At 44.1% G+C, this 27,244-nt stretch overlaps 1 protein-coding gene across 3 annotated transcripts in view; it reads right to left on the minus strand.

Annotated features, from left to right (window-relative positions):
* Positions 1-1,744: 1,744 nt before the first annotated feature.
* Positions 1,745-27,244, minus strand: part of LOC137438847 (adhesion G protein-coupled receptor F5-like) — a 112,515-nt gene continuing 87,015 nt past the window's right edge. Inside the window, exons 19-24 of one of the 3 annotated variants that reach the window (XM_078767329.1) lie at positions 26,703-27,197; positions 25,726-26,583; positions 22,600-22,641; positions 17,916-17,966; positions 15,154-15,202; positions 1,745-3,606 (exon numbers count right to left, since the gene is read on the minus strand). In XM_078767329.1, coding sequence (XP_078623455.1) covers positions 3,557-3,606; positions 15,154-15,202; positions 17,916-17,966; positions 22,600-22,641; positions 25,726-26,583; positions 26,703-27,197 — 1,545 coding nt within the window. In that variant the 3' untranslated portion in view covers positions 1,745-3,556. The remainder of the gene's footprint in view (positions 3,607-15,153; positions 15,203-17,915; positions 17,967-22,599; positions 22,642-25,725; positions 26,584-26,702; positions 27,198-27,244) is intronic. The other 2 variants (XM_078767328.1, XM_078767330.1) reach the window with 2 other exon arrangements.

The raw sequence follows: 27,244 nt of genomic DNA on the forward strand, positions 1-27,244 counted from the left end.
AGGCACTCGGTAAGGAGCACAACTCCACCAAGTTGTTTAGTTTACATTTTCTATCCCACTGCTCGGCCGGATTTGCATCTGGACCTGAACCACGTCCATAATGTTTTGAGATATCGTTTTTGGTCCTTTGTCTCAACTGTGAAAAAATAACTTTAAAAATCCTAATATCATGATCTGAATTCGAATCCTCAGCATATCTAAATAATTTGTCCTTGTCACACACCCGACGGGTCCGCCAAGTTTTGTCTTAATCCGTCGATCACAACAGATAAACACAGACAAACAGGAGTGAAAACTTAACCTCCATCCTCCTTCAATGGTGGAGGTAATTATAACTTATAATTATTTGGTTTTGCTGCATGTTCTCTTGATTGTCGGCCTACAGTTAATGTTAAACATTGTTTTTTTGTGAAAAAGTATGTCAAACTTTTAAAAATATGACAGAGGAGCGATATACGACTTACCTCGACCACGATGATCTCGACTGCTGATCATCCGACTGGTTTTTGAGATTCGATGAAAATATACATTGCTTGTTGAAAAGCCAAATAATGAACCTCCCTCTTCCATGTTTCTTGCTCATGCAAGATCATATTTCTTGTTCATCCAGTTTGCAACATCAGCATTTTTTACTCAATCCCCAACATAATCTCCAAAGCACAATCAAGTCTCAGATCTGGCATATTGAATCTTCGACTATATAAGAGAGCCGTTGGTCTATGTGTCTGTGTGTGTGGGTGTGTGTCACGATTTTTCTCAGAAATGGCGGAACAGATCTCCGTCAAACTTTCAGAGGTTCATCAGTGAGTGCCTGGGAATGTTTTAGGCAAAAAAAAACAAAAAATTTTTTTTGAAAAGAAAAAGAAAGTCCATGTTGACATCTTAATTGTTTCTGTTATTTGGACACACGCTGCACGTGTTTCCTGTTTGCCAGATATGTTCAGGCCATCTTTAAAACAAACTTTTGGCAGGGATTTTTGTCAGCATGAGGATTTGATTTTGACCCAAAAATGTTTTGACTATGATATTGGTTATGAACTTCCTCAAGCTCAAAACTAATGATGCTTGAAGAAGATTAGGAGAGGGAAAGATGTGAAAACGGAGTGGGGCAAACCTAGAGGTGATGGGGAAGCAAATAAATGGAAGTGGGAAAGGGAAAACGATATGTGATAAAAGGCGATGGAGTGGAGGAAGGGTGGCAGGGGATTGAGTGCGGTGGGGGGTGGTGAAATTTGTCAATTTTTACTCTGATATGTACCTCAATGTTGTACCAAAGTTTGTTCACAGCATTAAAAAAAAATCTGGACCTAAAGGGGTCAATCATTTCTCCTTAGACATGCATTTAACGATGTTTTCAAGCTTAGCACACAGATAAGGAATTATGGCTTTACATATGCACGTCATTTGTTTTCGAGAACAGATCTAAGATGCCCGACTGGCGGCCATTTTGTTACTCATACGTGTCTCCAACAATTTCTCGGACACGCATGGTCCGATGTTGTTCAAACTTGGCACAAGCACAGTACATGATGGCATACACGTGCACCTCACTTTATTTTGAGATCTGATCAAAGATGGCCAACTGGTAGATTGACGGCCATTTTAGTTGAAAAAACCCAATATTGAACACGTCCGCAACATTTTCTTGGACATGCATTTACCGATCTTGTTCAAACTTTGCACACAGATAATGAATGATGGCTTACATATGCGCGCCATTTATTTTCGAGATCAGATCCAATATGGCCGACTGGCAGCCCTTTTGTTACTTAAACGTGTGCCCATCCATGTATCGGACATGCAAGAACCAATCTTGTTCAAAATTGGCAAAAAAGGCAATACATGAGAGTATACATATGCAGAAAATTTTGTTTTGTCATCCAATCAAAGATGGCTGGCTGACAGCCTCTAACTCCGTTCAGCAAAGTTACTAAAACCATGGGGGTATGACATTTTATGCCTCTTTCTTCTTGTTTTATTTCGTAGTGGATTGAAACCTTTGTCATTCCCTGAATTTCAACAGGTGTTACATAATGACCTTTAAAATGGAGACACTGCATTTCTGAGTTTGGCCTAGGATGACGCATACCATTCGTGTTTTGAAATGCTTGTCAGGTAATAAAAAGCATGATAAACTCACACAACAGTGCTTCATTTTCCACAAGGTCAACAATTAAACACTTGTTGCAACAAAAGAACATTTCAATAACATATCCTCTGCAATCTAACTAATTCAAAAGGACATGTTATACCGATGAAAATTGATGACGTTACAAGATGTACAAAGCCAAGGTCTAATGGGAACTCAGATCATGTAACAAAAAAACTAAAAATGACATTAAAAAATGAATTCGCACAAGGTATATTTTAATAAGAAACTGTGTATGCTTTATTGTACAAAGTCAAGTATTTTGAGCAAAATAGCCATATAACAAAGATTATAGTGGCCATGCTAATAGAGTTTTAATTTTTTTTACAAAGTGTTCATTTATTATGTCTATACTATTGGTTATACAGAATAATGAATGAATGATCGTTTTAAGGCCGTTTTCCCCGCTAGAGCGGGGGTTAGCCTTGCGGGTCCCATGACAATCATGGTTCCCTGTTTAAGGCAATGTTTTTATGGCCGGATGCCCTTCCTGACGCCAAGCCTTGGTTGCGCTCTTACGATGCGCAGGGATACGGTGTGCCTATTCTGAATCGGGGTACACACCGTGGTCATTCATCCCAGCAAGCTGGTACTCAATTTGCCGACCTCGGAAGGATGACAGGCTGAGTCAACCCCCCTGGCGTTAATTCAGCGATCGACCGGGATTCGAACCCAGGATCCTAGGATCCCAAGCCAGCACCCTAACTGCTAAGCCAACGCCAGGCTATACAGGATTGGTTATACAGGATTGCATAAATTAATGACATATGGTGTCCTTTTTTTTTTTACACTTGCAGTGATTGCCATGTTACATCTTGCATGGTTTTTCATTAAACAGTTTAGAAGATGACAGTTATGGTCCATAAGAGAACAGCGAGCATACAGTCACCATCTGGGTCGAAACAGAAATCCTTCAGCCACCTTGTTCCCTCCATTGCAAGATGGAGGCTTCCCTATTCTGATGTTGAGAGGTGTTTGGCGTCCTCGTCATGGTTTCCAATCGTGGTTGGTGAGAGTGCACAACCATAGGAATATGAAATGCACACCCGCCAGTGGAGAAAGAAACAAGTCTTTAACCACTCAACCCAACAGCCAGCACTCTCTCATCCAAGTAAATAAATAATAAACTCTAATGAAGTTGAAAAGTATTTGGTTATCAACTCTGGTTTTATTCCTCTAAATATTTGATTGCAAGATATTGATATTTGACAGGTTGTGCTTTAGGCGTTCTTAAATGGGATCCTCATCAACATGTTCAAGGTCATTGAAACGATTTTATCAGGCAAAATTAAACCATGGGAGATGATTTAATAAGTTACTGACGTTTTTGTTTTGAGATGAAACGGCTGCACGTGTGAGTGTGATCATACTACAGTGTGAGCAGATGAGCCATCCTGCCGGCTGTGTTCACAATGGTGCATATTTCTCAGGCACAGTGCTGCGAGGTTTGCTTTTTGCTGCAACGACAGGGAGATAGCAAGTCAGTTGGAGATCCATGAACAACAGTCAGAAAAAGCTACCTTGCATTGGGATAATCAATATTCACAACGATTAAAAGAAATCAAAATGTCAACAAGTCTAATTTAAAGGCAATTCAGTGCCTTAAGCTTCTGTGGATTTTTTTTACTTGTCAACAGGACATGTTTGATTAGGCATGCTTTTCATATTTTGAGAGATTTGCATCGATTAATTGCATTATTACTATTGTTACGTTTGTGGGGGTAGCGATACTTTAGTCCAGGTAGATTTGTATAGGTAGGTGCTCCGAATGTCGTGTAGAAAACAATGATGTAATAAGTACGTGTTTAGACCATGTTATCGGAGTAAGCTTGTAGTTGTATATACGTCCCCACCATGGTGGGGGGGGGGGGGGGGGGGGGGGGGAGGCAGGGCATGTTGATTAGCTCAGGGATTATGTTAATCAATTCCTTGTATGTTGTTCCCTCTGTGATTTATCCCTATGTCCCTTATTGTACCGCATTAGACACTAGTTATAATGGCGCATTTAATGGCACTAATTAATAATAAAACCTAACGGAAGCCAGGACATTGAGCCTTATCGCTGACAACCCCGACTTGGGAAGCACACATAGAACGGGCAGGCAGAGGCCACTCCCCGAGGAGTCGTGATTTGTCATGGTTTTGATTGACACAAGGACGTGTAAGAAGCAACTCGCTGATTGGAAAAGCAAGACAGATGACGTCAGAGCCTGGACGTTAAAAGAACGCTCTGACCGACATTTCCCCCTTTGTGTCTTCTCGTCCTGGTTTTCATCGTGAAAGGTTGCTTATTACTCTTCTCTGGACTCTCTGGCTCTGAGTTTGGCACGATTGAAGTGGCGGATATTTTCGTCTTCTCGTGGTTGTTCTTCTTGTGGCCCTTCTCGCTGTGGATGCATTGTGAGCGGTTGCTTGTTGAGTTATTCGCTTTATTCTCGGGTTGGTTTTCTTCACGAGCACGAAAACATTCGATAGTGCTATTAACAAAGGACGTGGGTTTGGCGCCGATCGTGTGGCGAGGTGGTCGCAGCTCGTGGACTCTGTGCGAGTAGCTGAGCTTCGTGCATCTGGGGGCCATGCCGAGCGAACCAAGGAGGCAGCGGGACGTGAGCAGACCGCACAGTAAGGCGAATGAGGTCTCAGTGAGGCCTAATTCCCATGCACGAGTTCACACCAACCGGCGTGCATTTCCCACCAAAGGCGGACGATTCCTGACAAGGTTCAAGCAGCTCGCAGATAAGTGCCAACCACACGCCTATTATTTTTGATTGCATTTATTTTATCCTTCGTCTGTGTTTGTGTCTGTCTGTGGGGACATCTCATTTAGGAACATTATTTATTATCGCGCATTTTATTTTGTATTACCGGCATTCCATTAAACAAAGCCGGCATTTTTGTACATTTTAATCTCGCCTCGGTTTGAGTTATTTTCTGCAGGGTTTGGAGACTGCCGGTGGGATCCGTGCAAGTAAGTGCACTTCAGCATCCTCCTGCCCCTCCTCCCCGTGCCCCTCCCCCCACCCCCCGCATGTATTAACTCCACCACATATTGAACTGAACGCTTCGGAGTAACAGCTTGTTCGGCTATCCGTTCCTTGGAAAAAATTTTATCGCCAGGAACGCGACACTATTAAACAATCACAATTTAAGCTCAGAATCAAGATAATATGAAGATACTTGTGGCAAATTTATTTGTACTAATACAAAACGAGCAGATGTTACGGATTTGTCACTTCCGTTGTTGTGGTTCTCATCCACTGTAAACATTTTTGGTTCCATGTACTATTATTTATTGTTATTGTTTAAGTGAATTGGAGATAACTGTTTTCAAAAGGTAAAAAAAATTAATGTTTTAAAAAGAAACCGGAAACCGGATCGGGACCCGGACGAAGAAGAAGTGGAAGCAGAAGAGGAAAAGGAGGCGGAGCGAGTAAGGTGGAGCAGAAGCCGAGCTGCTTGGAGGTCTTGAACAAACGCTGGGGAACGGGGGTCACGAGTGAGCTTTGGGTTTCCTGCGACAGAGTTGTTATCGCTGTGACAGATAAACCTGTGTGACAGGTTTTGCGGTTGATTCTGAAGAGAATCATTGGAGTGCCGTTACGTCTCGAGAACGGACCGTTGGCCATTTTGCCTCGCACCCGATTTCGCATCGCTCTAGGCTCTTCACCTCGCTTCAACCATTTCACCGCATCCAGACGTTCACCTGGTGTGTGTGTAACATGGATTTTGGAGTGGGAATTTGCGTTTCGCCGTTTGGGAAATCACACCTTCGGGTATGGACGTTTGATGGCTCACAGTCGCCTCTTGAGGGTACCTTTGCCTATCTTTGGCAGTGTGACTGTCAACCGAACGGGATTCTGGTCTCGATACGACATCATTCTGACGATCACTGGAGCGTGGATCGACTTTGGCTTGATGCCGAGATAGAGATATTGGGAATGTTCTTTTCGCTCACTTGGAGCACAATGGTTTTTTTTTTTGTTTTTTGGTTTTTTTTTTGTATACTGAATCGAGGCTCGTGAAAGAGCTAACATTTATTTCACAAACAAATCAACCAGACAAACAAAATATACAAAAAGAGGGAGCGGAAGACAAGATGGGGAGAGAAGGCGAAGCACACAACCACAACATTTGAGAGCAGGGAGAAGTGTGGGAGGGAGAGGGCTTGGGGGCAGGAGGCGTGGGAAGGGGAGGGGGGGGGGGGGGAGAGGTATAAAACACAAGGGGACCGAAATTAGCGGGGGTAGAAAAGATCAAGGTTTTGGATGGGGGAGGATAAGAGATGGTGGTGAACAGCTGTTTTAAAGACCTGGAGGGTGGAGTGGGATTGAAGAGAGTGAGGGAGTTTGTTCCAGAGGCGGGAGAAAAGAGGAATGAAGGAGTGAAGGTGAGCAGAAAGTCTTGATTTTGGCAGTTTAACCATAAGAGGGTTGCAGGCAGATCTTGTGCGACCTGTAGGAATATTTGGGGGACAGAGCCCAGAGAGGGCAGGGGGGGCAAGGCCAGAGAGGAGTCGGTAGAAGACGGAAAGACCACCAACCTGCCTGCGGTGAGTGAGTGAAAGGCCCTTGGAGTTAGCTTCATCGCGGGAGATTCCAACGATTCTGAACGCTTTGGTTTCAACAGCGTGAAGACGGGCTAGGTGTGAGGCAGGAGCACCAGACCAGAGGGGAGAGCAGTGTTCCATAGAGCTGCGGATGAAAGCCTTGTATGTGGTGAGGAGCTCAGGTGTGCCAAGGAAGGACTTCGCACGACGGAGGATGCCCAGTCGGCGACTGGCTTTGGAGGCCAGGTTTGAAATGTGGTTTTCCCAGGAAAGATCATGGCAAATAGTGAGACCCAAAAGCTTGAGTGACAGAACTTCTTGGAGAGGATTATTCAGAAAGTGGATGGGAGGGTTTTCCAGTCGGTCTTTTCGGAGAGACATCGTAAGAGTGTGAGATTTATCAGGATTGAAAGACATGTTCCATTTGTTTGCCCAGTCTGTGATTTTGTCCAGGTCTGCAGAGAGTGAGGAGGCTGCAGACTGCCGATCTGAGGGATGAGGAATGGAGCGACAGAGAGTAGAGTCGTCAGCAAAGAGATAGAGAGGATTTTCAAGAGAGTCAGAGAGATCATTGATGAAGACCAGAAAAAGCACAGGGCCCAGAACACTACCTTGGGGAACTCCAGCCTGAACAGGAAGAGGAGATGAGAGAAACCCATTCAGGGCCACACATTGACTACGACCAGAGAGGAAGTCCGCCAGCCATGCGTGGATTTCCATGGATACCAAAGGAGGAGAGTTTGGTGAGCAGAGCAGGGTGCCAGACCGTATCGAAGGCATGTGAAATGTCAAGGGAGACGGCTCTAATTTCCTGTTTGGCGTTGAGGACCTCCATCCATTGTTGAGAAAGCAGAAGCAGCATGTCCAGAGTAGAGTGACCAGGTCTGAAACCAAATTGATGATCAGAGATCAAGCCATTGGAGAAGACGAAAGATTTCATATCTGAAGCAATGATGGATTCCATGACTTTGCTGATAATTGGGAGAAGGCTGATTGGTCTGTAGTTGCTGGGATCTGTTTTTGCACCTTTTTTGTGCAAAGCGGTGATGTTGGCTGATTTCCAAGCAGATGGCAGATGACCTTGAGCAAAAGAGAGGGTGAAGAGAACAGAAAGAGGGAGTGAAAGAGCGGAAGCACATGATTTTAGGACCCGTGGGCTAATGCCGTCAGGACCAGTTGCAGATTCAGAGTCGAGGGTTGACAGAAACTTTTCCACCTTGTCAGGAGGAAAGGACACAGAGTCCAGGAGCAGCTGGGTACGACTGGGTACGGTGGGTACAGAGAGGGATGGGTTTGGGACACAAGATTTAGAGGCAAACACAGAGTTGAGGCATTCAGCTTTTTCACGTGCGGAGTCAGCCATTAAGCCGTTTGAGGTGAGGGAGGGGATGGAGGGGGAACAAACACCAGAAACAGATTTGACCAGATGCCACCAGGATTTGGAAGAGGGAGACAGATAAGAGAGTTCGGTCTTGAGAACGGTGAGATATTGTTTCCTGGCTCTCCTGAGGGTGGACACACGCTTGTTTCGGGCTTTGTGAAAGGAAATGAGATTTCCTTCCGTTGGATTTGCTTTCCAGGAGACGAAAGCAAGTTGTTTCAGGGCAACAGCCTCACCACAAGAATCCGTGTACCATGGACGGGAGGAAGGGTATGACAACTGAAGACGACAACTTGTGAGAACTCTTGGGATGTTGGTAGGCATGTGAGGCTGGTTCCACCCTTCAATAAAAAGGAGGTAGCCAAGTTCTTTTTACATTTTGAGAAGGTGGAGAAAATGGCCTGTGGGGTCCTGGACTATGTTAGTGCAAAGTGTTCTGGTGGGTAAAGCTCAAAATATCTATTCGGCTTTACCGATTGACCAATGTGCAGATTATGAGATAGTGAAGAAAGCCATTCTCAAAGCCTATGAATTGGTCCCTGAAGCTTACCGGCAAAAATTCAGGAATGCCAGGAAGAGGGAGAGTGAGACCCATGTGGAGTTTGCCAGAATGAAGGAAACCATGTTTGATAGGTGGTGTGACTCGAAGGAGATTGGGAAAGACTTCAACCTGTTACGACAATTGATCTTGGTGGAGGAATTCAAACAGTGTGTCCACGTGGACATTAAAGTACATCTGGATGAAAAAAAAGTCCCGGAGTTGTATGAGGCAGCAACTGTGGCAGATAACTATGCGTTGACACACAGGATGGGGTTCCACAAACCTAACTTCCCGCCTAGAGTTAGCCAAGGGAGTTATGGTAAATCAGGTTCGGAGAACAGATTTTCATGGAAGCGACCTAGAGAGGACTATGGGGACAAATCTGATACCGCGACTTTTAGGTATCAGAAGACTGCAGTTCCAAGACATACCTATCTTCCAGGGGGCCTGAGGCAGACAACGAGTTTTTCCTTTGGGCCGACTTGTGCTTTTTGCAAGAAACCTGGGCATTTGCTGTCCCAATGTTACACCCTGAAAAGGAAAAATCAGGAGCGGAGTCAAACTAGTGCAACTCCGAATGCATTGGCCAATGCGAGAAATCGTCCTTGGAGGACAGTGCCTTGTGAAGGTTCCCATGCCAAAGTTACTGCATCACAGAACGACCTTGTTCAAGAGGGTTACAAACCTTTTATTTCAGAGGGGTTTGTGTCACTGGATGGAGACTTAACGAACCAGAGACCTGTTAGGGTATTGAGGGACACAGGAGCACATCAATCTTTGATGCTTGAAGGCATTTTGGCATTGTCAGAGAAGGCGGCAACTGGTGTGAGTGTTCTTTTACAGGGGGCTGGGGGCTATGTTAAAGCTCCACTTCATGTCATCCATTTGAAGTCTGATTTGGTGTCAGGACCGGTCACCGTCGGTTTACAAGCCACTTTTCCTGTAGAGGGAATCTCTTTTATTATCGGGACTGATTTGGCCGGTGGTCGAGTTTCTGGTAATCCAATGTTGGTTGAAAAGCCCATTATGGAAAATAACACCGCACAGTTAGAGCAGGAGATTCCAGGTATCTTTCCATCCTGTGCAGTGACTCGTGCTATGGGTAGGAAGCGCTCTGAAGAGAAGGAGAAGGAAGGCGATGTGGATTTGGGTTCCTTCGAGGTATTGGAGGAAAATTCAAAAGAGGAAATGGAGTGTCCTTCGGAGACATCTGGGAACGAGGTTGAACAAACGGTGCTGGTCCGAAAGAGACTTGTTGAAGAACAACACGGAGATTCGGAGCTCTCCTCCGGTGTTTAATTGGTAAAGCCTTTTCAGAGGAAGAGGCCATGGAGATACCTGTTGGTTACTTCATGAAAGGGGAAATACTCATGAGAAAATGGAGACCACCAGAGGTGCCAGCAAACGATGAGTGGAAATCTCATTGCCAAATTGTGGTGCCACCGCCGTACCGGAAGGAGATATTGAGTTTGGCGCATGAGACACCTTTGGCCGGACACCTTGGAGTGAACAAGACATGTGATAGAATATTGGTACATTTTTTCTGGCCAGGATTGCGATGTGATGTGGCGGAGTTCTGTAAATCTTGCCACTCTTGCCAGCTGGTGGGAAAACCTAATCAGAAAGTCCCATCCGCACCTTTAAAACCAATTCCAGCTTTTGAAGAGCCATTCAGCCGAGTCATTATTGACTGTGTAGGCCCTTTACCTAAAACTAAGACTGGACAAAAGTATTTGCTAACCATCATGTGCACTTCCACAAGGTTCCCAGAGGCAGTGCCTCTTAGAAAAATTACTGCGGCAGTTATTGCGAAGGCCTTGATTAAAATTTTCACTTTGGTTGGCCTACCTAAGGTCATCCAGTCTGATCAGGGCTCCAATTTCATGTCAACACTTTTTCAGCAAGTGGTACACCTGTTGGGAGTGGAGCAAGTAAGATCAAGTACTTACCATCCCGAGAGCCAAGGGGCCTTGGAAAGGTTTCACCAGACATTGAAGAATATGATCAGAACGTATTGTTTTGAATGTGACAAGGATTGGGATGAAGGAATACCCTTATTGTTGTTTGCTACGAGGGAATCTGTTCAGGAGTTATTGGGATTCAGTCCTTTTGAACTTGTGTTTGGACACGCAGTGCGAGGACCATTGAAATTGGTGAAAGAACAGTGGCTACAGGAGGAGTCACAGTCAACAGTGGTAGAGTATGTGTCAACGGTTTGGCACAGATTGGCAAAGGCTTGTGAAGTTGCGAGAAGAAACTTGAAAGTGACACAGGATAAAATGAAAGTGAGACATGACAAGAAATCTCAGATAAGAAATTTCAGTCCTGAGGACCGAGTGTTAGTGTTGCTTCCTGTTCCAGGTCAACCACTACAGGCTCGATATTTTGATCCCTATGCAATCGAAAGGAGGGTTAATGAAACAGATTACGTGGTGACAACTCCCGACCGACGGAAAAAGCGGCAGCTGTGTCATGTCAACCGACTGAAGAAATATTATGAGAGGAAGTCTGTGGGGAAAATGGTTCCTGTCTCACCTGTCGTGCCTGTAGTCGGGGTGCAAGAGAATCCAGAGGTTGAGGCCAGTGTGAGGTTTGATAACTTTGATGACCAGGCTTGTCCCAGATTGATGAACACAGAAGTGTTGAGTCATTTAGATGAGAAATTAAGTCATTTGACGAGGGAACAACAAGGACAACTATCCAGCCTAATTTTTGAGTTTGCACATTTGTTCACAGATGTACCTGGTCGTACTGACCTGGTATATCATGATATTGAGGTGGGGGAAGCCACTCCTGTGAAGCAACACCCCTATCGGATGAACCCTGTGGAGATGGAGTATCTTTGGAAGGAGGTTCAGTATATGTTGGAGATTGACATCATCGAACCAAGCAGCAGTGAATGGAGCTCACCATTTGTGTTGGTTCCAAAACCCGATGGCAGTTTTCGCTGTTGTACGGATTTAAAATGGGTTAATGCAGTGACCAAGACCGACTCATATCCCATCCCGAAGATTGATGACTGTATTGATAGAATAGGCCCAGCTAAATTTGTAACTAAATTTGACTTGCTGAAAGGGTATTGGCAGATTCCTCTTCCTGATAGAGCCAAGGAAATCTCGGCTTTAGTCACACCAAATGGGTTGTATCAGTGCAAGGTTCTTCCCTTCGGATTGAAAAACGGGCCTGCTACATTTCAACGGCTGATTAATAAGCTTATTGCAGACCTTGAGGGGGTGGAGGCTTATCTGGATGATGTCATCATCCACACCATGACCATGGAAGATCATATTAAACAAATTCATGCATTTTTCAAGAAACTGACCGAGGCAGGGTTGACCATCAACTTATCTAAGAGTGAGTTTGTAAAAGCACAGGTGGTGTTCCTAGGCCATGTAGTAGGTCAGGGTCAGGTGCAACCGGTGACAGCGAAGATAGAAGCCATTGATCGCTTCCAAGTTCCAAAAGGGAAGAATGGAGCTTATGAGATTCTTGGGTATGGCTGGTTGGTACCGGCGGTTCTGCAGGAATTTTTCTGATGTGGTAGCCCCTTTAAAGAATTTGCTGAGGAAAGAGACCAAGTTTGTTTGGGATGACAAATGTCAAGCTGCCTTTGCCCACGTCAAAGCGATATTAGTGAGCTCTCCTGTCCTAGCAGCCCCGGATTTTCAAGAACCATTCAAGTTGGCCATTGATGCAAGTGATGTGGGGGCTGGGGCAGTTCTATTACAGGAAGATGGCGATGGAGTGGATCACCCGGTGTGCTACTATTCGAAAACGTTTAACAAACATCAGGCAAATTATGCCACCGTGGAAAAAGAGACCCTTGTTCTCCTGCTAGCGCTTCAGCATTATGAGGTGTATCTGCGAACTACTACCTTTCCTGTAAAAGTCTTCACTGATCACATCCCCTTAAACTTCATTCAAAAAATGAAAAATAAAAATCAGAGGTTGATGAGATGGAGTTTGGCTTTGCAGGAGTTCAACTTGGAAATTGAGCATGTAAAGGGCAGGGACAATGTCATTGCTGATGCTTTATCCAGAGTGAACCAACTTTGGAAATTCCTGTAGGTTGTTTGGAAGTTTTGTTGCTTTATTTTGGGGAATATTAATTATTGTTGCTCACGTGAATTGATCATTTGGGGGTGTGTTTTACTTTTGTTTGTTAAAAGAGTTTTTGCATGCAAAGAAAGTTTTCACTATGTTCCAACTTTCTTTCTTGAGGGGGGGGAAGTGTTACGGATTTGTCACTTCCGTTGTTGTGGTTCTCATCCACTGTAAACATTTTTGGTTCCATGTACTATTATTGTTATCGTTTAAGTGAATTGGAGATAACTGTTTTCAAAAGGTAAAAAAAAATTAATGTTTTAAAAACAAACCGGAAACCGGATCGGGAACCGGACGAAGAAGAAGAGGAAGAATAAGAGGAAAAGGAGACGGAGCGAGTCAGGTGGAGCAGAAGCCGAGCTGCTTGGAGGTCTTGAACAAACGCTGGCGAACGGGGGTCACGAGTGAGCTTTGGGTTTCCTGGGAAAGGGATTCCTGTGACAGAGTTGTTATCGCTGTGACAGATAAACCTGCGTGACAGGTTTTGCGGTTGATTCCGAAGAGAATCATTGGAGTGCCGTTACGTCTCGAGAACGGACCGTTGGCCATTTTGCCTCACGCCCAATTTCGCATCGCTCTAGGCTCTTCACCTCGCTTCAACCATTTCACCGCATCCAGACGTTAACCTGGTGTGTGTGCAAGGTGGATTTTGGAGTGGGAATTTGCGGTGAGCCGTTTGTGAGCCGTCAATTGTCCATACCCGAAGGTGTGATTTCCCAGTCGCCTCTTGAGGGTACCTTTGCCTATCTTTGGCAGTGTGACTGTCAACCGAACGGGATTCTGGTCTCGATACGACATCGTTCTGACGATTACTGGAGCGTGGATCGACGTTGGCTTGATGCCGGGATAGAGACATTGGGAATGTTATTTTCGCTCACTTGGAGCACAGTGAGTTACATTGTACGAAACTGAATGTAACATCATAGGAATGATATATTGGTTGTACAATTGATTAATATTGTTATTGTACTGTTATTCTTGTGTGACCTTAATACAATACTTGTTTGTTGGTAACAATTGGTGTGGTTTCACCATTGTTCTTTGACACACAGAATAACACATCTTTCTGCCGTGACTCCTCTCGGGGCTCGGAGGTACACCGTGACCGGGGTTTGGGGAGGAGCACGTAACACAGATGCCCGTGGTAAAAATACCACGACAGAAAAGCCCTCGTGTATTATTATAAAGAAGGAGAAGAAAAGTACGGTCACCAAGCGCCACTCCCCCCGGAGAAGCAAAGTTCGCTATGACATTGCACATTGTTTCTCAGCATACTAATGGAGAGACGGGGCAGGAAGACTGCGTGATGTGAACAGCCGGCCCAGTTTGGGTAATGTCAGCGCAATCGCACTTCCTCTCCCCGGAGATGCAAGGTTGGCATTCTTAGCGATATGGATGCCGATGATGATGGGATGCCATCCCGCATTTAACATAGGGGTGGGGGCGGAGGAAGGGAGGGGGGATGTCGGGGTGGGGGGGGGGGAGCCTTTAGCTCCATAACGATGGACCTACCTCGACGATGGACCCACCTCTATGCCTGATCGTATTATTATTTGTTGAAAATAAGTGATTAAATAAAGAAATAAGTGAAACTTAATTTTGCCAAAGTAAAATAAGTTCTGAAAGTGCCTAGAGAGCAGAAATATAAGATATCAGATGAAGTTGAATACTTTGTACTTTCTTTCATTCCTCTGTGCATGAATCGTTTTCCACATGTTTTTTCTGTCCCTGTTTGTATTTCTTTGCTACTTTCTGTCTTTGCCGTGAAAGCTTTTGTGTATGTCCAACACCCTTGTTTTGACAGTCCCCTTCAGCTTTTAGGACTTTTTGCATAACCCTACTTTTTCCCCTTGATGGTGAAGATATCAAGTTCAAAACAAGACCGTCTTGGACTAGTGTTGCTATAAACTTTTGAAAATCGATGTGATCATCATATATTGCTTCTTTCGGGTGGTGGTACATGGTGATGCCCTGTAGCCACCTCTTTTAAAGAATGGTAAATAATTATATTCTGGATATAAATCTGCATCTATGGCCATATACTCCACGATAATTTAGTTTTTCAGAGCACATGACGAACTCCCCCTCCTCCCACTCCCCTACCCCGCACCCCGCCCCCCATACACCTCTTCCCCACCACCTGTGCTCTAACCTCTCAAGATCCTGGAGCTATTTATAGTATCTGTTCTGAAAAGTTGCAGTGGAATTTAACCACCACCTTAGATATGAAGTATAAACACGTGCATTGTATCCTACTTGCAGTTTCATGTGCAGAGACATTATGTCAGTAGCTGCTGAAGTTAGACAAGTAAGTTTAGCTAAAGCTAAACAATGTGAAGGTAGCTGATGAATGAGCTCTCAAAAAGAAAGGAACTCGAAGGAGATAGAATATGCACTTTAAATGACAGTAAATGAGGCCATTTATGACTTACTTTTGGTTTTTGGGGCGCCAGATTGTGGACTTTGACTGGAAGAAGGAGCCTGCAAAACATTTTTCAATATTATAATGATTTATTTAGACATGTCATTTCTAATATTATAATACCACGTTTATATAAGCCAGACAGATGTGTATATTAAGGTTCAGGAGTCCAATGATGGGTTTTATTGCAGGGAATCATTGCAGCGGTTTTATTTTTGCAACAGTATGTATTGTTTTGTGGAAAAGTGGATTGTGTTAACAATCGTATGGACCATGTGACTGAGTAGGGTAGATTTACCCTTGTATTAGATATTTGTCAGAGGTATGTTGTATGTGCATTGAGTCGTATGCATTATGTGCATGGAGGGGGCAGTGATTGTAAACAATGAAACAGAATAGGGTAAGCTTGTATGGTTTAAAACCTCCTGTACAGGAGAGGTCAGAAGAGGACTTTGACACAAAAGACACCCGGATCGTGCATTGCGCTTTTAATAGGAATATAATCAACACCAGCCGTTAGGCCAGAAAACTGCAACTCATGGCATTATAGTAAGCTGCAAAGCCCTGGCTGAGAGAGGACCAATTATACGAATAACGGGACCCCGCCACACATGAAGGCGGCCCCAGCAGAGAAGAAGGCCATGTCTGTGCGTTCACATGGCAGATTAGTTTGGGGACCAGAAGAGGAGACATCTCTCTATATCTCTCTCTCTATCTATCTCTATCTCTATCTCTATCTCTATCTCTATCTCTCTCTCTCTCTCTCTCTCTCTCTCTCTCTCTCTCTCGGCCTTCTCATTGCCATTCTTCCGGCCCAAGCCACACTTTACTCTCTGCCACACGAATCTGCATGACACCAACTCAAGGCCAGCTCGTGCCTACCTAAAGTCATAGCCTGCTCCCTTCGTTATGTGAATCTGGTGTTGTCGTCACCATATCGTGAAAAGTTCTCATTGTATGTAAGATCGTGTTTCTTTTCCTCATTCCTACTTGTGTCGGTCGACAGTTTGGTTCACTCCATTTATTTATTCATACCTTCCTGTCTATCCTTATCCCTGAATCTATTGTAAATAAACTCATTTTAAGTACTAGTTCACCCATCCCTATGGGAGCAGCAGGAAGACCCATTCTTCTCTGGGATATATAGATTACAGTAGATCTAGGGTCAGATTACAGTAGACCGCAAAAACATCAGTGGTGTGTTCAGTTACTAAGTTTATCGTAGAAAGCCCGCCAAGTTGTTTAAGCGTTCGAGCAATCACTCCATTCAAACCCGTTGATAAAGAACGGCAGGCTTGGAACTTGCTAGCTAGCTGCTTGGTAACTGAACACACACTAGGTTTCCTCCCTTTCACTTTAGTGTTAAACAGCAGTAGCAATTGTTTCAAAAGGTAATCAAATGTGCTTGTGGTTTGTAATATTTTTACTTCTGGTAGGGGTTGCTTCCACCAAAACAGCACCATAAGATGTTCATACATGTTGACACGGCACTTATCAAGGAGGAAACATCCCTTGGAGAGACAGTATATTATTAGTATTAATATTGTTTTGTAATATCATTAATATTATGCTATTATCATTAGCATTGTTATTAGAAGCGGCCTTGGAAAAACGCCAAGAAAAACACGTTAGCGGCAGGATGGGCCATGTTGTTAACCCTTGTGGGGTATATAGCTTACACTAGATCTTCGCTCAGTTCCGTAAGTAAAATTTGCCTCACGGAGGTCGGGATTCCTTCAAATTCCTTTCAGTTTAGTACAACCTTCATTGTGTGACCCTTAGTCCTCCTGTCAAGTTTGGTTGAGATTGGATAAGTTTTGACCGAATGTATCACGGTCAACATTGACAGACAGACACCAAATTGCATATTTTAGTATGAATAAGAAACATCTCCCTGCCTTTTTTGCCTTTCCACATGAATACCGCCAGTTTTGGCTTTCATTTAAACCTTCCTCAGGGGATTGTAATTGTAATGATGAATGCGGTACAAATTTGGTAAACCTTGTGGTCTTCAGGAGTAGCAAAATGCCTGACGCGATGGATAACATTAGTCAAAACCTTTAACGCAACAGTATATATGTACAGTATATATGTACAGTAAATATGTACAGTATATATGTACAGTAAATATGTACAGTATATATGGACAGTATGTATGTATGTTCATTCTCTTTGCTAACCCATCCCTCCACCCCACCAACTCCCCTCACCTTTCTCTCTTATTTTCTCCCCCCTCCCCCAATCCTCACTCTGCTCCCCTTCCTTTCTCTCCCCCCTCTCTTGATATTCCTGTCAGTGAAGCAACTCTGCGTTGCCCGGAACCATGACCAAATTCCTGCCAAGATAACTAGTCCAACGTCAGGCCGAGCCAGCTGGTTCGTTAAAACGTGGGCCAATCTTCCCCCTGCTGACCCCACAACAAAAGGTGGGTTAATAATGGCCGTTAAAAGAAGAGGAAGAAGAGTGTCATACAACCCAGTCAATGATAGGTTAATATCGGTGAGGTATAGGAATAGGTCCCCATTACAGTAGCTCTTCATTAGGAGTAGGTCCTCCATTACAGCGAGGAGCAGATGCGGAGGTAAAATTAAACGGCTGGAAACCATTTTAGGCTCTTTGACTATGTTGGAGCTAACTTTGTCTTGGTGTGGTTCACTAGGTCTGGTCTGGATCTCAACCTGCCTTCTCAACACTCGAAATTAGACTACGAGCAACACGTTCATTTCATGCAAAATCTGTTGTGGACCAGAAAAAGCAAAATGATTCACTCACGTTTGAACCCCACGTATGTCCACAGATCACCCTTCTCAATGCCTTTAACACCTATGAACAAATAATTCAAAATGTTCAAACCGGCATCACATAATTCATTCAACATATAACAGACAAATCCATTTAACTCTGTTTGGAATTTAAATCTTAGCATGTCCATTCCCAGTTATTGGACAAAGCAAGAAATGGAACAAACATGAAAACCCAATAGATACCAACACAAGATAGTGCTATGATTTTGAACAAACTGAGATACAGTTAATTTATTTAGGCATTTTTATTTAATCAACTCCTTCAGCCATGATAAAAATATACAGGGTGTTTCAAAAGTCTGTAATCACAGGGATATTTATTTTACAATTTTATTAAAATGAATGCTGATATATTGTGAGCCACTGACATGCATACACACATCAATTCTCCCCAGTATTGTCATCTATAATCCCTCAGCGTTGATCCTTTCCCCCTCCTTGTTCCAAAAATATACATAAACAACAAAAACTTTTCTTCACTCCCAAAAAAGAACAACAAATGAAAACACAAACTCGGTCTACCATGCACAGTTCCTCCTTCATTCTCTATCCTTTCTCTTTTTCAATATCCCCAAAATAAAACTTCTTTGAAAGAAAAGTTTATTCATTTAAAAGTTCTTAATAACATTTTTTAAACTCTTTAAAAAAAAAAAATTATATATATATATGTATATATTTATATATATATATATATTTAAAATGCCCCACTCTCCTTACTACACTCTCAGGAACAACCCATGTATTCTTCTTCATCACAATATATTCCTCTTCTTTCCATGAGGTTTACAGGGTGTTTCAAAAAGATTGATACAACTTTGACTTCCTTCCATTTCTTTGTTTTTTTGACCTACACCGTTTTCCTTTTCAGGGTTTGGTGGTGTTATCATGGTATTTGTTCTCCGGGATTTTAGCTTCGTAGCTCAACTATGCCATTGATAGCGGAGCGGAAGACAAAAATGGTGGCACTGTGGTCTGAGACAAAATCATATGTCGACACCCACCGGGGAGGCTCACGTCGCCAGGAATACGATCTCAGAACACGTGATGGACCCACAAATTGTGCCATTCAACATATTGTGAAACATTTTGAGCACCAGGGCAAGGGCACCAGTGGCAGGCCAGCATCAGTAACCAAGAGCCAAGCCAACATCGACGCCATGCGGGATTCTGCAGTGGACAATCCCAAGAAGTCCCACCGCCAGCACTCCCAGGAGTTGGGCATCAAACCAACATCAGTCTGGCGTATCCTCAATAAGGAACTGAAGCTTTTCCCATACATCATCTGTATTAGGCATAAACCGAGTCAAGATGACATGAGAAGGAGACTCGATATGTGCAATTGGCTCAGTGACAGGATGGAGCGGTACCCAAACTGGATCAACCTGATGTGGTTCAGTGACGAAGCCCATTTCCACTTGAACGGTACCATCAACAACCACAACAACATTTTCTGGGGTGCAGAACCATCTGAGACCTACAGGAAAGTTGGACAGAACTTTGGAATCAGGATCAATGCCTGTCTGAACCACTGAGGGGCACACATCGAGAACGTCAATTGCAAGGATTTTGCGTAAATACCAATTTCAGACCTTGGCCTCTCACTAACTCTAGCAGTAACTTACTACAATAGTAATCAGTGATAGAAAATACCATGTCTTAAGCTTTCAACAAATGTTTGGTTCATGTTCCTGAGGTTTCTGTTACTTTGTAAATAAACGTTTAAAGTTGTATCTCTCTTTTTGAAACACCCTGTATTTCCCAAAACGTTTTCACTCTGAAATGTTTCGTTCATCCACCTTCTCTCGTACCTATAAGAATGATGCAAAGTAAATTTTGCAGAGGTTGCGTGTACAGATCAATAAATTCCCCTTCCCGTCCATTAATGGTGTAAGTTACCCCTCCATGTCAGTACCGTCCACATCCTCTACATCCCGTTCACACCGACCCCTCAGAGTTCCCCAACCCTCCCCTGCCCAGCCTTTCCCTTACTCCCCTCCTCACCCCCTCCCTCCACAAAACCAGCCTCCCCGCACCCTCCCCGTTGCCCACCCATCCTGCACATTCCCAGCCTCTTTTCAGCCCTGCATCCTACCAGCTTTCCCCCACCCCATGCCTTCCCAGGTTCCACCCTGCCGCACCTCTTCCCAGGTTCACACTGCCTGCCCCTCTCCTTACTCCTTTCCATATTCCTGCATTCTGCCAGCAGCTGCTCCTCCCCTGCCCCTAAATATGTAGATCTCAAACATCCAAATCCCCCGTCGTGTGTCTTCATCATTGAGAGATTGGACCAAAAACAATGTATAGCATGATATCTCAAAAAGTGACAAAACTTGGTGGATGAGTTGGTTAGGTGACAGGGCCAAGCCGATGAGATTTTGATTCAGGCCCAAATCCAGATCCGGCCTATCAGGGGGACACAAATTGTAAACCGTTCAGCCTGGCAGAGGTATGCACTTTCGTGATTGCCGTTCTAGTTTGTCTGTGTTGTATGGTCTTTCAAGCAGTAACAACTCCATGTACAAGTCTCTCTCAGACACCATGGAGCAACCTTTAACCACTCATCCCAACCTTTCCTCATATGTGGCGATTTCAATTGTCACCATGCCAATTGGCTGGGTGTTGGTACCTCTCACAGGCATGGCACTTCAGCAAAGTACTTCTGTGACTCCATGGGACTGACTCGATCTGTAAACTTTCTGACAAAGATTTCTGTCAATGGCAAATCCTCCCTTCTGGATAGGGTTATGACCAATTCCCCACTAATGTCTCCTGCTCGTCTTCTGCTTCAATTGGTTCATCTGATCATATGCTTGTAAAGGTCCACATCTCTCTAGCTATTCTCAGAAAACAGCCTCAGCACCGTTGATTGGTCTCCTATATCTACCGCCCCTGATATTAAGTCAGCCTGGGAATTCTTCCACAGAAATCAGCTCTCCTGTATGTGCAGATTCAACCCATCTCATCTTCAGTTATCATACCCATCCTCCCACCCATGGTATACGAATCCTGTGGTGAGGTAGTTGTCTTGAAACAATGTCCCTTTTCCTCCTGGAAGGTAATTCCAAATGAAGGCCTCCTCAGATGATTTCACAAAGTCCAACAAGTTTTTGCCCACACTCAGAACGGCCATAAAACAACATATGGTCAACCTCAGGTTTGAGACTTCAAATTTGTCTACCGACTCCAACACCTGGTGGCGCTTTATTTGGCACGTCTCTTTAGTATGTCCCACTCCATCCCTTTCCTTTCAAATGGTAACACAGCAGGCTCCGCTCATGAAAAGTCCGAATGCATCAATTCTGCATTTGCTTTCAAATAATGTGTCCCCAACCCCTCACTCTCCGTACCCACCCTACCCTGTCATACTAAATTGCTCCTGGACTCTGTATTTTGCAGGTGAGAAGGTGGATACGTTTCTGGCAACCCTCAACTCTGATTCTGCAACTAGACCGGATGGCATGGCTCACGTGTTCGAAAAACATCAGCCATTAGCTCACGTGTGCTCTGTTGTTCTTACACCTCCTCTTTCTATTCTGTCAACCATATTATTTGCCCTAGGTTATCGTCCATCTTCTTGGAAGTCAGCCAACATCAACATATTACATAAATAAGGTACAAAAACTGATCCCCTTAACTACCGGTACATACCGATCAGCTTACTTTCAATCATCAGCAAGGTCATGGAATCCATCATCACAATAGACATCGTATCCTTCATTTTCTCCAACCGTCTGATCTCTGATCAACAGTTCGGATTCAGACCAGGTAACTCTACCTTGGGCATGTGGCTTTTGCTCTCCTAACAATGGTTGGAGGCCTTCAGTATCAGACAAGAAATCAGGGCAATTTCTCTGGATATATCAAGCATTCAATACAGTCAGCCCTGCTCTCCAAACTCTCTGACTATGGCACTCAAGGCCAACTCTATAGTTGACTTGCTGACTTCCTCTATTCATATCCACTCTCCGTCAAGACTGGAGTGCCACGTTCTGGGAACTGTCCTATTCCTAATATTACCTCAGTAATTGCCCCAGAACATCTATCTATAATTCCAGTAATCTCTGTTTGTACGTTTGTCTGTGACCGCTGTTTCTCGACAACCACGGGTCCGATATACTTTTAACTTGCCAGGTATATTGCTGGGGACCCGAGGATGTGCCTTTTCAAGGTTTCATATTAATCGGACAATTACTTACCGAGCTATGTCCAAAAAACGATTCAACCAATCAGAGAGCAGCGAACTATCGCGTGTGCCGAACGTGGAGGACACACTCTGCCTCGGATGGCACATTTGAGAGCGTATTCATTTATTTCACGTTTGCAAACTATGTTGGCGTTAAACTATGTTTTAAAACTAATAAAAACGAATTTGCGATTCATTCGCTTTCCTGCGCGTTTGTGCACGCGATGGCGATTTCTTTACCAAACTCCGGAAGCCGTTCGCTTTGGACCGAACCATTTCATGTAAATAGAGGGGGGGGGGGGGGATTGTCACCACTCGCAAGCCGTTCGCTTTGGACCAAACCATTTCATGTAAATAGAGGGGGGGGATATAATTTTAGATATATATATAGTACGGGCATGCCCTAGTATATAATAAATGTACATGGATTACAGTCGTATTTTCCTTTAATTTGTTGCAAGATACTTACCGCTTTGTCCATCATAAAATCCACAATCAGGATCAGTAGTCCCTGAAAAGAAGCAAACACAGACAGGATTAGTAAAATAATCTACTTGACTGCTCAATGGAAGATAGAATATATTGAATGGGTTAAAACTGGTGCTATTCTGGATGTGTTTATCAGGTCTGACCTGGAACACCAGGCATATATAGACTGCCAGGTGTGTAACAGCTGTGTAAAATAAGTTGGATTTAAAAGGCACAATGAAAGGCTGCAAAGGAGTTGCCTTACAGAAGGAGAATGTGAGTTGTTTTCTTCTGAAGACCTCATCTTATACATCAGTGTGCAAGGCTCAGAATAATAGACGGAAATGTCGAATATGGGATGGAATCAACTTGTGAAGAAGACAAATTGGTCCAATGTAACATAATTTATCGAACTAATGAAGAATCTGGTCTTGAACCTGAATATTTTTGCCTGAAATGACAATCTCTTAAGCTTTGGTGGAATTAAAACAGCAAGCTAGTATAAATGAAGGTTTTAAGTTGACTCAGATGTATGATGATAATAATAATAATAATAATAATAATAATAATAATAATAAAAGGCAGTGTGTGTGTGTGTGTATGTGTGTTAGTCTCCTCCATAACTCCAAAACCATGAAACGGAGCGGCCCCAAACTTTGCAAGCATACGTATTGACCTCCAATGGAGTGCATGAATGAAAACTGAGTGTTTGGGTGTGTTTAAACACCCCTTTTTAAGTTAACTTACGGGGTGTGCAAAACAAAAAACAACAAAATTAGCCTTACCAAAATGGCGGTGTGCCATCTTGGTCAGCCCTCTGTCACATCGCTGCGTTCTTAAGCTGCCAATTTGTTTAGGCCTATTCGTACGTGCCTTGGCTTGGAAACACGGTCTGCTCTCACAGACTAATTAAAGTAGAATCAAAATCTGGATTCAGATTTGAGGAGCAGATCCCTTACACTGAGTAAGTATCAAAATCTGAAAAATTTAAGACATTAGCGACTCTTATACCTCGGTTTTATGACTAAGCTTTAAGCAAGGCTGTCCTTCCTCCTTCATTTCGCCAATGCAATATACTTGACCTTTTCTAATGTTCCAACAATTCTATTGAGTGAAGCAAATATTAAGGAATGTGCCAAAAAGTGTAATTTCATTGAGTGTAACGAAAATAATTAACCAGCAGGTCACACCTGGCTACTCCTGGGTACTCTAGAGTTATGAAGGCAAAATAAATCAAATTAATGATTGAATTAAAAGAATGTGGCCTTCTCCCTCCTCCTGCTATAGTATATTTAATTTATTTCCTTACATTAAAAAGTAGAAAGCACATCGATCGATGACCAAAGGCCTATTTCACGGTAAATATTTGGGATTGTCATTTTGATGTGCTTTATGTGCGTGTAAAGACCTGTTTCAAGGTAAACCTTTGGCGTTGTCGTTTTGTTGTACTTTGAATGTTTATGCTTTCCTGCAATGTAATTTCGAACAGGCCGCTGTGCCTGGCTCGCAAAGGTCCACTCGCAAGCGCTCATATGGGAGATTATTTGTGTGTGTGTGTGTGTGTGTGTGTGTGTGTGTGTGTGTGTGTGTGTGTGTGTGTGTGTGTGGTCATTAAGCATAACATATCATTCTCTTTGCTAACCCACACCCCTCCTCCCTTCACCTTTTTGTCTTTTTTATTTCTCCCCATCCCCCTCTCTCTCTCTCTTTCTCCCCCTTACCCCCCCCTCTCTCCACCCCCCTCTGTTTCTCCCCTACCCTTCTCTGTCTCTTCCCCACCCTTCTTCCTCTCTCACCCCCACCACTATCTCTTCCCCACGCCTCTCTCTTCCCCACGCCTCTCTCTTCCCCACGCCTCTCTCTTCCCCACGCCTCTCTCTTCCCCACGCCTCTCTCTTCCCCACGCCTCTCTCTTCCCCACGCCTCTCTTCCCCACGCCTCTCTCTTCCCCACGCCTCTCTCTTCCCCACACCTCTCTCTCCCCACGCCTCTCTCTTCCCCACGCCTCTCTCTTCCCCACGCCTCTATCTTCCCCACGCCTCTCTCTTCCCCACCTCTCTTTCTCCTCCACCCCTCTCTCTCCTCCACCCCTCTCTCTCTCTCCTCCACCCCTCTCTTCCCTCCACCCCTCTCTCTCTCTCCTCCACCCCTCTCTCTCCTCCACCACTCACTTCCCTCCACCCCTCTCTCTCCCCCACCCCATTCCCCACCTCCCCTCACCTTTCTCTCTTTTTAATTTTTTTTATTTCTCTCCCCTTCCCCCTCCCTCTTTCTCTCTCTCCCACTCGCCACAAACCCTCCCTCTCTCTCCCCCCCACACCTCTCTCTCTCACCCGCACTCCTCTCTCTCTCTCTCTCTCTCTCTCTCTCTCTCTCTCACCCCCACTCCTCTCTCACTCTAACCCCTCTCTCTCCCCCCACCCATCACCCTCCCCCACCCCTCTCTGTTTCTCCACCACCCCTCTCTTTCTGCCCCACTCCTCTCTGTTTCTTCCCCACCCCTCTCTGTCTTGCCCCCACCCTTCTCCCTCCCTCTACCCCACCACTGTCTCCCCACTCCTCTCTTTCTCACTGACCCCATTCTCTTCTCCCTCTCCTCCTTCTCCTCTCCTTTCCCTTCCTCCATTTCTCTCACCTCCCCTCTCCCTCCCCCTACTCATCCTCCTCCCTCCCCTTCTCTCTCTTTCCCCTCCACTCTCCCTCTGCTCCCCCTCCTCTTTTCCCCCTCTCAATATTCCCATCATTAAACGACTCCCGGCCCAGCAATCCCGGTTACCTTTGCTCGTTCTATAATAACATGTTACAATAATTATTTATATTGGATATTACATTGTGCAGAATACAAGACCAAACCAAAACTATATTTTAATATCATTATCATTGTTATTTTACTGTTATATTTCAAGAAAGAATGTGAGGCTCAAATAAAATAATTTATTTGGATGCATCTAGATCATATGTATGCAAATAGATGACAATTATTGACACTTTCACCCCCCCCCCCCCCCCACCCCTCACCCCTCCAGGTGTTCCACATAGTCTCCCCTTTTCTGCCTTTAATTTGAATTGTACGAGGTAATGTTTGTCTATGTTTCAGTTGCAGTACTATTTGAGTAATGACACTTACCTGAAAGGCATTCAAAATGGCAAAAGTGTAATGAAGGCCTTCATTCTGTGCAGCTCCTGGTGCGAAAGCAAAAATGCCAATTCCCCAAGTGGTGCCCAGGACGGGCATCTTGATGGCGAGGCTGCGCATGATACGCTGCAGCTTAACGATGTCGTCTTTGTTAGTGCTGACTCCCATCCTGCCCTGCGTGCAAATCTTGTACAATACCACCACCAGAAAGATGAAGTTTATCCCAACAATGATGAAAGCTGGAACGATGAATGCCAGTAGAGCCCGTGATTGATCCCAGTTTAACCAACAGGTTTCTTCACGTCTGTAGATGTTTCTCGGCTGTGTGACCGCAATGGTTGTCACGGTGATGATCGTTGGACAGACATATCCCAATATGAACAAGTATCTTGTGATGATTGTTGATGTGGCAAAATGGAAAGGGAAAGCAACTTTGTAAAAAAGAAAACTTCCATCGCAAAGCATCCAAAAGAAGAGGCCCATGTAGAAGAAGTGCATTAAGAATGTTAAAGCAATGCAGAAACTCTCTTTAGCCAGTGGTGATGCAGCCATCAAGAACCAAATGTCAGCAAAAAGCAAAGTGAGGCAAATGTTCACGAGAATGATGTGACGGATCTTGGAGATCTGGTCCTTCTTTACAAAGCGCCAGATTAAGATTTCAATGATGAGGGCCACAACGAGGGCTCCGATGGAGATTCCCACACCAACATAAGTGATAATTTCTAACCCAAGGGAAGTTACAGTTTTTGGAGAAATCAGCACAGAGAAGCTCGTTAAATGGTTGCAAGTGCACATTGTTTGATTTCCTTCCACGGTCTCGTTGCAGCCTGTCGAGGACCATTCCCCGTTCTGAAATGCAGGTAAGACATTAATTAGAGGTCAGTATTGTACAGCAGCTGTTGTGTTATGGTCCTTAAAATATGAAACATGATAAAAACAACAGTTTGAGGAATATATTAGTTGCTTACTGCACTGTAGTCCCAAAATGTGCAAAGAGAATCGTATGGATTAGAATTGTTGCTGAAGATGGTGAAAGCCATTGTTATTTCCATGTTGTTGTTGTTGTTATTGTTAGTGATGACTGTGCTCAGGACAGCGCTACCCACAGAATAATTCTTATCCAATGTTGGGAACCGCTTGGGCAGGATTTTGGACATTGTTGGCAAGTATATACTTGTTACTGTAATGTTCTTGCTGGAGAGAAACTCACTTGGAATCAAGATACTTGTTTTATCAGGAAACTTTTGCTGGAAGCCACTCTCAGGATTAACAAAGCGTTTCCCTTTTAGTTCAACATTCCTTGCTAAAATGCTGAAATCATCTTTGTTTGGCCTATACAATTTGGTAAGACCTTCCACTGACTTAAGGATTTCGGAACCACCCGATTTGCTATTCTCGTCAATTTTCTGCCATAAATCACTGAAGTCTTCATTCACCAAAGAATCCGTAATCATCACCACATCCTGCAAAAGGACAAAGGACAAAGTACATGAGTTTCAAGTTTTTTCTT

The sequence above is a fragment of the Myxine glutinosa genome, chromosome 13, assembly GCF_964187855.1.
Source record: "Myxine glutinosa chromosome 13, kmMyxGlut1.1, whole genome shotgun sequence".
NCBI lineage: Eukaryota > Metazoa > Chordata > Myxini > Myxiniformes > Myxinidae > Myxine > Myxine glutinosa.